Source organism: Mytilus trossulus, chromosome 6 (assembly GCF_036588685.1).
Source record: "Mytilus trossulus isolate FHL-02 chromosome 6, PNRI_Mtr1.1.1.hap1, whole genome shotgun sequence".
Taxonomy (NCBI): domain Eukaryota; kingdom Metazoa; phylum Mollusca; class Bivalvia; order Mytilida; family Mytilidae; genus Mytilus; species Mytilus trossulus.
The window spans coordinates 24217805-24229890 of record NC_086378.1 but is presented as its reverse complement, the minus strand read 5'-3'; the positions used below and the strand labels follow the sequence as shown (position 1 = coordinate 24229890).

The 12086-nt window shown below is 30.7% G+C and overlaps 1 protein-coding gene across 3 annotated transcripts in view; it reads left to right on the top strand.

Moving 5' to 3' along the window:
- LOC134720960 (electroneutral sodium bicarbonate exchanger 1-like) overlaps positions 1-12086 on the top strand; it is a 30109-nt gene that overhangs the window by 6885 nt on the left and 11138 nt on the right. For 2 of the 3 annotated variants that reach the window (XM_063583580.1, XM_063583581.1), the window contains exons 4-15: positions 846-1006; positions 1311-1472; positions 2014-2108; positions 2484-2729; positions 3378-3524; positions 5332-5417; positions 6318-6492; positions 7270-7403; positions 7866-8370; positions 8985-9098; positions 9468-9632; positions 10844-11022. In XM_063583580.1, the coding sequence (XP_063439650.1) occupies positions 846-1006; positions 1311-1472; positions 2014-2108; positions 2484-2729; positions 3378-3524; positions 5332-5417; positions 6318-6492; positions 7270-7403; positions 7866-8370; positions 8985-9098; positions 9468-9632; positions 10844-11022 (2169 nt within the window). The remainder of the gene's footprint in view (positions 1-845; positions 1007-1310; positions 1473-2013; positions 2109-2483; positions 2730-3377; positions 3525-5331; positions 5418-6317; positions 6493-7269; positions 7404-7865; positions 8371-8984; positions 9099-9467; positions 9633-10843; positions 11023-12086) is intronic. The other variant, XM_063583582.1, reaches the window with a different exon arrangement.

The window sequence follows — 12086 nt, the reverse complement described above, 5'->3', positions numbered from 1 at the left end:
ACTTGCGAAATTTGAACTTCAGATACCTTTTAATACTTAAATTTAACAAAAGAAAATTTAAGAAATGTTTGAAACAATTAATGACACTGATTTAACAATCCCAAGCAGCAAAATCCACCAATTAGTAAATATACTTTTATCTGTACGTTTAATGATTCCTAAAAAAATGATATTAAAGCTGCTTTTAATGGATATTAATAACTAAACCAATCTGAGCGAGGAAAGCTAGAATAATATTTTCTTCGCCATATCTGGTTTTCAATTCTAAATTATCTTCAGTGATTTATAAAGCATAACATTAGAAAAATCAAAACAAACGTTGCAGAGCTAAATAAGGTCAGTGATACTTTTCTTTGAGTTCGGATTATTTGTTTTTCGCGTTCTGAACATTTGTTTTTTTTTTGTGTGTTCGGAATCTTTGTCATATTACCTTATTTCACCGTGTATTTTTTTCTCATTTAGTTCACTATAAAAAGCATTTCATAAGAAACACTTGAACCAAGATTTGGTTTTACCTTAACTGGACAAAAATCCTTTAGACCTTGACATAATTATGGCATGGAAGTTTGCATTGACTATCAAAATCAATAGAGAACTATCAAGCATTAAAAGTAATGAAAAAAAGAAGCACCTTTGTAAGAATTATACATGACGTATGAAAACTTACTACTCATCCAGAAACAAGATGACGGTTCTGAAATTAAAACTTACATCATCTGCTGTGTTCAAGTGCATTTGGTATCACACAAACGTATGTATCATGGAAATAATACACTCCCACCTAAATATTAATTTCTTAATATATGACCTTTAGATATAATTTAAAAAATAAATTTCAATTTAAGATGGGTTAAGTATGAAGAGGATGTTGAAGAGAACGGAAAACGTTGGTCAAAACCACACGTCTCCGCTGTAACATTACACTATCTTCTTGAGTTAAAGACACAGATGTCAACAGGAGCAATACTACTAGAGGCTGATGTCAGAAGTATGCATGAACTAGCTGGTAAGTTGATATTCGTCTTAGACAAACTTTTGTTTTCTCCTTTTTGAGTGTAAATATATCTTCGTTTAAATTCCATATCGCTCTTGTAATTGAAATACTGTAAATAGCACAAAGAGGCCATGCGATTGTATATTTTTGATTTTAGAATTACCAAATTTGCACTTAATTTGACAAAATATGCGAAAACTGGATGCGTTACAAACAAGTAAAGCAATTTACATTTAAAAAAAAATACGCGCATACCTTTTCTTAATACAATTAACTGTCATATTTCACGTGCTGATATACTTTTTTTTATTTACAGAACTGGTCTCTGATGAGCTAGCAAAAATAAGAACGATAACGAAAAATACTCAAAATTCAATAAGATCCATATTGTTAACAAGCCACGAGCACGAGCAAAAACGTAAACACAGAGCTTCGAAGATGGAATCAAACATAATAACACATTGTAAGATGCCAAAAAGTAAGTCAAAAACGTTTTTCTACTTTTGAAATCAATCTAGGGTTCTGGCAAATGCATTATATATTAAAGTAATACAAGTATACGTCAATAAATTATGATTTACTTTATTAGTTTAGTTCATGTAAAAGATGTATAATAAGTGCAAAATATTTTTTTTTAACAAACAGCTGTTATTGTTTACTTCGTTGATATTCACCCTTTTATTTTGCCGCAGATTTTAAAAAAATATAAAAAAAAGAAGATGAGGTATGATTGCCAATGATAAAACTCTTGACAAGATACCAAATGACACAGACTTACAGTAAAAGGAATACTAATTTCCAACCTTAATAGACTCGATACGCCTACAAACGAGGCATAATGTATAGACCTCAGTCTAATTTTGAAGATTGTATCTAGTCTCCAATATTTTATTAAGTTGTTTTTTACACTGGGTATCTGTATCATTGAAATATACTAAAATAACTTTAATTCACATCATACGTAAATCATTGTATTGTACACTTTTGGAAGAAGATTAACTTTAATTTTATAATGATAGCCATCAGTGATACAGAATTTGCTAGAAAAAGAGCTCAACATGACGATAATGACTTGCAAAATAACGACAAGCAAGAGACATCTCCCTTGGTGAAAGTGAGTATTTGTTTATGAAATATTTATACTGTCAATAACGACTTCATGTAACTTTCATTTTCTCCTAAAAAAAAAATAAAGGTTGATGCATTTAATTTTACATCATGGAGGAATATATGTCCCTTAGTAGCAGTTTCAAGCTCTAATTCCTTTTCCGGATCTATTGATCTGTCTGCACTTTCTTCTTATATCCTACTTGATTTCTTAACATAGTTGCCGGTAGGAAATGAAAAACTAATTGTTTGACAAACTAACATGATTAGAAATGGTTTTTTTTCTTACTTCAAAATAAATTTGAACCAACTTGTTGAATCAGAAATCATTATACGACATTTTTTTCTTAATAACTAATCAAGACATATTTTTGTCCTGCAGTTCAATACACCCTTTATGAAAAAGATCCCTGAAGGTGCAGAAGTTGCAAATGTATGGGTTGGTGAATTAGAAGATTTGAAAAAACCAGTCACAGCATTCATTCGATTGGTTGAACCCAGATTCATTGGTGACCTATCACAAGTGGCGCTACCTACTAGGTTCATTTTTCTTCATCTTACTCCGAAATCTGAACCGAGTTATGCATTTGAAATAGGGAGAGCAATTTCGAATATGATGGTCGATGAGGTATGATGTGCAGGATTACATGTTAAGTTTCATCCTTTATGTAAAACGATTAACCAATGAGAACCAAGTTAAATCCATGTTATTTTAATTTTCATTATATCTCAATATGTTTATGTATTCATCAGTAATATTTGATAATACGTTTGGATCAAGGAGTGAATCGACGGGTTCATTATTGAACAATTAAGAGGCACAAATAATCAGGTATTTATAGAACGATAATTTCATCAAAAAATATGAATTGTTTTCTTATTGTATCTTATATTTCAGTTATTGGAATCTAATGTACGTCCTATGTTACAAATTTATTCGTATATGTATCATACAACAGTATACTATTCAATAAGTTCAAATTACCTGGTTATTGTCTTAAAATACTGAAACGTTAAAACATGATAAAAGACGTGTGACTAAACTTAAATCTTCCGTAATTCATCTTATATGTATATTGTCTAAAAGGATGTTTATTTCAAGAAAAGAAAGAGGAGTTTCATCAATAGAATGCTTTTTTCGAATTAACATTTTTATTAGAACTGATGCGACTATATTCAAAATTTAAAAAAACAAAAAAAAAACGTTTATTTTTGTCTGTAAAAACTTTATAGCTTTGTATAATAAACTGCCTAATTGAGAATTTAAACATTATAGATATTTAGTGAAGTTGCATATAAAGCAAAATCACGAGAAGACATTATGCATGGATTCGACGAATTTTTAGACCAGCTAACAGTACTTCCACCAGGTCAATGGGATCCTGATGTACGCTTAGACCCACCAACCACAGCACCTTCTCAGGTTTGTGAAACCTATTCATAGTTCTATTGATTCAACTTGAACAAAATTATGTATCAAAGGACATTATTTATTTATATAATTATTTTAATATGTTTGCTTCTGTATTGTGTCCACAGAAAGTTTTATATATTTTTTTTTTTATCAAAAAATCTATTTCATGTTACCAAAATTTATTGCTTGATTTAGATGAGTAAAAACAGAAGGATAAGAAACCTAAACGAAACAATAACCACAGATTACCGCCCACATATTGAAACACAAATTTAAAACGCGATATAAACTGATCGATAATAAGTGTCTATAACATATAAAAAGCATTGAATTACCGGAAATCAAGACAGAAGTTAAGGAATGAAGATTAAATAATACGCGTCCATCATCAAATAATTCAAAGAACATTATATCAAAGATATAATTGATGACAACTGCTTTGCATTATAAAATGCACACCCACACATTAATGAAAGGATATTGAGTATACACATCAATGAGACAGGAACCAAACGACACAAAAATCAAAATCCACAGACAGATGGTTAGCATTTTATTTTTTCTTAAGGGCATACGATACAGTTACAGAGAAGGTTATGACGTTGCTAACGTAATTTGTTATTTTCGCGACGTCAAACTGTGACATATCGGGAAAAGATGCATTTTTCGACTGATTTTTATCATTCAAACTGATTTAATTTGAAAACGAGTTCATGGACCCCTATTTTTCAAAACGGCATTTTGTTTCATTTTGCAGGGAGATTATGTGACCCAAATTTTATAAAACTGTAAATAGAGGATTTTTTTTAATTTTGATAAATATGCAGTAAAAATTTACGTTTTTTCCTCAATTCATGAACATTTGATAAATATGAGTTATTTCTGAATAAAAAATTGCATGTTTATTTAGAATATTTATAAAATACAGTAATTACCGATTATTTAACAAAAAACAATTTGTGTTTATCTTTTATAACAAAAAAGTTATGTCTTTCTTTCGAAAAAGAAATAACGGTCACAAATCTGAATTTTGAGGAAATATACAAAAGTTCGACCTCATTTTCCTCAAAAAGTAGCACATGAAGGTATATTTTTTATTACATATTTGATTTAATCAGGTAAAAAATAGCCTATCTGCAAATTTTCATGAACTTGTAAATACAGGATCAAAACTGTATCGTATGCCCTTAAAGAGATATATGTTTTATCGTTTACATTCATAAATCTGTTTAATATCGTTTTCATTCATATGTATCTGTTTTATCGTTTTCATTCATATATCTTTTTAATCGTTTTCATTCAAATATATGTTTTATCGTTTTCATTCAGATATCTGTTTTGTCGTTTTCATTCATATTATCTGTTGTATCGTTTTCATTCATATATCTGTTTTATCGTTTTCATTCAGATATCTGTTTTGTCGTTTTCATTCATATTATCTGTTTTGTCGTTTTCATTCATATTATCTGTTGTATCGTTTTCATTCATATCTCTGTTTTATCGTTTTCATTCATATCTCTGTTTTATCGTTTTCATTCATATCTCAGTTGTATCGTTTTCATTCATATCTCTGTTTTATCGTTTTCATTCATATCTCTGTTTATCGTTTTCATTCATATCTCTGTTTTATCGTTTTCGTTCATATATCTGTTTTGTCTTTTTCATTCATATATCTGTTTTAACTGTATTTACTTCCTCGACACATATCTAGTACATTTCACACATTTAGCAAATAGGGTTATTCCTAAGAGTTCCGTTAAAACTTGAACAAGATTGCATTTAGCAGTTATTTTGAATATAAACCATATTTCTACAGGAAAGACGAAATTTTTTCTCGACAAAATCCGACTCTCAAGAAAAGGACCAAGAGCAAAAAGACGATACACTAGAGCGGACCGGGAGGTATTTAGCTATATCAATATGTATTGACTAAATTAGGAAAATATTACCAATAACCATCTCTTGAAAAATGGCAATGCCGCGGATAACGCATTGATAATTTAAACTTATTTGTAAATTTAAACATTCCGCTCAGCATATTGTCATTAAAAAAGCAGAGTTTTCTCAGAATTTCATCTATATTTGTCGAACATAGTATATTAGGAATGTACCCAGAACTGTTCTTGTGTTATTGAGTGAATCCGTTCTTAAACTGTTCATGTCTTTTCTTTGACACGTTTATTCTGACAGTTCGAAAGACAGGATGTAACTGATTCAGAATGCAGTTACTACTTATAAATTTTATTGAAATGTATGCCACTCAGTCTGTTTGTTCGGAATGCTTTGCTTATGAAACATTCAGTTGTGTGTATTTATTGATTCACCTTGAGTACTGATTCAGAGGCATGGGGGTAAACAATCTGTATGTGATTTTTTTCTTCATTTGGCAAACCAATCGAACAAACAAGTTGCCTTTACAATGAAGAGTACAACATATTTCAAAGTAACTGAAAATAAATAACAATCGTTGAAAATTTTGCATTTGGTGAAAATACCTACTAACTTTGAATTGATGTTGCATTGTTTCCCCTGTCAAACTCGGGGTTTACCACAAAAGCATATTTCACAACACATTTATATATTCGGAACGATTCATAAAATATCAACCTCACCAATTTCCGTTGACGACTCAAATCGCCATCTATTTGTACCATCATGTCCAAATTTTGTTTTTGTTCATAGATTTACGAGTTTTGAACAGCGTTATACTACTGTTGCCTTTATTTATGTCCTCTAATTTTCGTTATGGTTTCTTGTTATCATTGACGAGCATAAAAAGTAAATTTTCTTTATTTTTTGTAGATTGTTTGGAGGTCTTATAAAAGATGTAAAACGAAAAATTCCTTTTTACATCAGTGACTTTAGAGATGGTTTACATATACAGTGTATTGGTTCTATACTGTTCATGTATCTAGCTACACTGGCACCTAATATTACATTTGGAGCTTTTCTGGGTCAGGAAACAGACCAGCATATGGTAGGTTCTCAGTAAAACAAATCATTTACATATAAAGAAGATCAAATAAGTGTATAGACAAATTCATTCAAAAGAGGTGCGAAGATACCAGAGGTACATTCAAACTCATAGATCGAAAATAAACTGACAACGCCAGGGCTAAAAAAGACGAACAGGCAAATAATAGTACAAGAGACAAAACATAGAAAACAAAAGGTTAGTTTTGATGAAGAAAACTCGGTTCTTCCCGACAATAGTAAGTTTAAAGTCATTGCTTTTCTAACTGAATCTTTGTTCCTCGTACGCGTATTACTGAAAATTATATACATACAGATTGAAATGGAACTTCAGAAAACCTAAAAAAAGATAATCGTTATTCAAAATAAAGGGGCGTAAAAGGGGGATATCTGCACAGAAGAATGCGAAATAAAATTGCCATTGCAAGATGACCGAACAATTAAAAGACTAATCAAACCAAAAAAATTAGTGATCTCAGGTGCTCCGGCAGATCCTGCTCCACATGTGTCACTCGTGATTGAATGACCTTGCATATGCATTATACGATTTGAATATCTTAGATGATATCTTTACTAATGTTTTATCTTCGTTGTTGCATTTCGTTTTGTAAATACAGATATCTATTCATTGCATTTTTTTTTTTTTTTTTTTTTTTTTTTTATAATCGGTATGCGAACAGTCAAATAAATCTATAGTCATGTCTATAATTTGGAAGTACAGTGCAGAAAATATAGTAAATAGTTTATATACAGACACATCCCAAATGCGTTATATTTACAGGGTACAATGGAATGTCTTTTAGCCGTTGCATTTGTCAATCTGGCGTTTGCATTGTTTGGTGGACAGCCACTTATTATAATGGGTAGTACCGGTCCTGTTTTAGTACTTGAGATTATAATTTATAGAATGTGTAGGTATGTATAGTATCAGTTCGATGAGTTGATGTTGGTTGCTCAATCTCCAGTGGCAAATATTTAGTGCATGTCCAGGGCGATAAACAGTTTGAAAGCGAGGAATACTTGAAACTAGCAAATAAGGTTTAAAAATATTGAGATCTAAATGAGAAATTATCATTCGAATGAGAGGCAGAGACGACGAACATCAATTAAGGAATTAAAAACAAACATAAACTCAACTTGTAGTCTAACTCAGTTTTTTTAAGCAAATTGTTTTAAGAAACTAGATAATTTTAAAATTTCTTTTTCTGGAATATTATATAATTGAACTAATTGACAATACGAAAGTTTTTTCAGTTTTCAATTCTTTCATATGTAGACATACTTTTATAAATTGTGACTTGGTGGAGAGTTGTCTCAATGGCACTCATACCACATATTCCTATATCTATATAATCTTTAATCTTATTTTATTTTTAGGGACAACACGTGGGACTTTATGTCATTTAGATGTATGATAGGTCTGTGGTTAGCTCTGTATTTACTCATCATCGTTGCCTTTGACTTGAGTGCATTAGTTCGTTATATCACCAGATTTACTGAAGAAAGTTTTGCTTGCTTAATAGCTATTATTTTCATTGTCGAATCTATTAAAAAGATCATAGCAATTGCTGACACACATCTTTATAATACACAACAAGACATACCATTTAACTATGCATGCTATTGTGTTCCTAAAAATCAGACAGGAAACTTCACTACTACGCCAACTTCTTATTCGGTTTTGAATTCAACGATGAATTCATCTATACAATGGAATAGTCTAACGAAGGAGGATTGTGATGCTCTAGGAGGCATCTTGGAAGGTTCCGGTTGTATTTACCATGATAATGTGTTTTTCTTATCTATCATACTTGGTATTGGAACTTTTGCAATAGCGTGGGGGTTAGTTTCGATGAAGAAAAGTCGGTTCTTCCCGACAATAGTAAGTTTAAAATCATTATTTTTGTAACTAAATCTTTGTTCCTCATACGCGTATTACAGAAAATAACCTATATACAGATTGAAATGAAACTTCAGAAATCCTAAAATAAGATAATCGTTTTTCATAATAGAGGGGTGTAAAAGGGGGATATCTGCACGGAAGAACGCGAAATAAAATTGCCATTTCACGATGACCGAACAATTAAAAATGTCTTGCACGTTGATTTTTTTTTACCGATTTCATGTTGAATAACGACCCTTTTTACAACTGCCCGTATAAAATTAACAAAAAACGGAAAATAACCCTTAACCACCCTCATAATATGATTTCTTTAAAATGTATTGTGAATCAATTTGTTAAATTTGAAAGTGTTGTATGTTTTTGGTTTTTCGTTGACAATTTGAAAGTCGTTTAAGATTTACTTATTCAAGTATTTTATATAGGCTATTTTATACATTATAGTCTGCAGTCGACCGTCGTGATTCTTTTTTTTTAAACACAGTTTGAAATTTTCTAAAGTTATAAATTATAAATTGTTTTAAACTCTCTTTCCACTATAAAAAAATCATGTTCGCACGGTATACATTTAATAGCTATTGTAACTTTGTTCATAGGTTCGACAGACCATTGGAGACTTTGCAGTCTTCATCGCTATTTGTTTAATGGTGGTATTTGATGCAAAATTAGGAGTACTTACTCCGAAGCTAATGGTTCCAGATAAAATTCAGGTTTGGTTAAGACGTTATTCATAGAATTAAGACTATAATATATGAATGGCAAAAGATGCATACCCTGTCGAAGTATCTTGTCTTGGTTCTTCGCAGTGCATGCGATTCCCTTCATTACAGTTTACTTTGTTTTACCTAGATTTGTCTTTAAAACCGATTTAATATTGTGACATCGGTAAACTATTGCTACCTACTATACTTATATTTAAAACTTCAACGGCAAATGTTCATCTTTTAGGTTAATGCAAATTTGGTTATTTTTTTATTTTTTTTTTAAATTGAACATCTTTCCAAGCTTTATACATATTGATATAATAAGTGTTTCTATGAAATGTATTGCTGCCTTCATTTCTCTGAAATGTATTGCAGCCTTCATTACCTACGAGGCCATGGTTTATAAGTCCCTTCAGCTCTGGGAATCCATGGTGGACAATGATACTTGCATCACTACCAGCGATTGTAGCTGTAATTCTGATTTTTATGGATCAACAAATTACAGCTGTTATCATAAACAGAAAGGAAAATAAGTTAAAGGTAAAATGTTCTAGTTGTGTATTATAAAACTAAAAAGATATTACTGTGGAATTTTTTAAATGTATTTCTACATCGTATTTTTTTCACTTTTAACACTAGTGAACAAGTTTTCTGAAGAAACTCATGGTGGATACCAGGATTAAAAAAGACCAATCAGTGAATCTTAAATTCAAAAATATAGAAAAGCCAAATAAAGATCTAAGCTTAAGATCATTGAGGACCTAACATTCTTAGTATTTCGAAAACTACAAAATATTATTAACAGTCAATTTAAGATTATGACTCTTTCAATGATAATTTATGTTAACACAAATGTGCTGACTACAAATCATGAGCTGGTGATACTGATTTGTATATTGATTTCTTAACACATCGATTTATGTGCGCATACGTGTACCTCGTGTATATAAAATGACCACCGATATAATTGATAAAAAAGTATAACATTTAAAGTATAAAATCGGATGGATTTAAAACAGAAATACTAAAAGAAACCGACCCACAGTTTTGGTTGTTTGTTATGTTGATATCGAATGTGGATTGCACGTTTTGGTCTAGTTTCTTAAAACTATTTTTAAATGCTACGCTATGATTAGAATAAGATTTTGAATTTCAAATATTTGAAACACAACTGACTGAAGAGACATACATTGTTAAAATGCGTATCTTGTACGGTAAAATAAGTATGCTTTATGTTATAATGGAAAAACACAACTCACAGACTGCACACCCAACTATTTCGTTGGCTTAAATTTGTTTGTCTTTTACTAGTCCAAATAATTATGACGTCTTGAAAGGCTATTATAATTTTTTTTCTTTGACGCCTTACATCGATGTAAGGCGTCAAAGAAAAAAATTATAATAGCCATTCAAGACGTCATAATTATTTGGACTAGTCTTTTACCAGTAGTTGATTTGGTTGGTACAATCAAATACACACTGAATTGTGTTCTACATGTCAGTAAATGGAGAATGTGGGTAAAAATGTGGAATATCAAACCAGCAATATGTTGTTCCATATAAATTTCTTTCTGAATAGTTATTTGCATATGATTTATACCCTTTGCAATCTATTAAGACCTACTTTTTCACCTTTTCTGATATCTGTAGGGTACTATGTTAATCTGAACAGTCAGTATACTGCAGACTAGCATAATTTTTTCCCGTCTGACTTGGTTTTTTTTTTATTTACCAAATATTTCTATTTGCAGAAAGGTTGTGGCTACCATTTAGATTTGACAGTGGCAACGATATGTATTGTGGTGTGTTCTTTTTTTGGTCTTCCGTGGTATGTTGCTGCCACTGTACGATCAATGTCACATGTAAACAGTCTCAAAATGGAATCTAAATGTACTGCACCCGGTGAGAAGCCAGTTTTCCTTGGATGCAGGTGTGTATAAATTCAAGTGAATGAATCAGGAATTAAGATAAAACATTATCATAATCAACTTCTAAATATTCATCAATTCTTCAGAAAAAAATGGTCAAAAAGTAAAATCACAAAAATACCAAACTCCGAGAAAAATTCAAAAAAGAAAATCCCTCAACAAATTACAAAATCAATAGCTCAAACACACCAAAGGAATGAATCGCAGCTTTCATAATTATTCGTAACTAAGTAAAGACATTTTTCTCCATAGAAAATGTTGGATTAAACGTAGTTTTAAAGCTACCTTAACCTCTCATTAACAGTCGCAACAAATTCCATTATATTAAGAACAAGGTATAAACATAACAAATAAGACATAATATGTCAAAATGTCAAAAATCAGGATACATCAGTCAACATTGTGTTATAGTCTTAATCACTATAAAAACAAACAAATATGTAACAAAGAATCATAAAATGTCATATAGACCAAGCATATAAGAAAAATCAAAGACAAAAATGCACATATTTACCATAGCACAACAACACAATGACGGGATGTATAAGTATAGAGTCAAAAGACGGTGACCTATCAATTCTTAGTTACACAAAAGAGTCCCGTGTATATTCTTTTTCGCTCGTTCTAATTTTCTTTAACTTTAGATTACCGAAATATTCATGTACATTTATTCTAACGGTATTTCTATTTTTATGAACATGATTATCTAAATCGTGTCAATGAGCTTCATTTTCATTTTGTAACATTTAGGTCTAACTGTTAGTTTGTATCAACTTCGTTCGGCATTCATTTGGGATTTGACTGTCAAAATGTTACAACGTCAGTAAGAAATATTTCAAACAGCATTTGATGTTTCCCTAAGGCTTAGTTGCTTTATGATATAAAACAAGGTTCTTATTTATTCAATCCTTGGAATAATGATGTGTAAGATGGAGGTATTGTTCAATTAGGTTGTTTTACACACAAAATGTTACTTATTCAAAGGCCTAGATCATGGTTTGAAACGTCTGACTTGTGATCTTTTGTAGTACCAATTTCTACAGGGGTTTTCGAATTTCATTTGAAA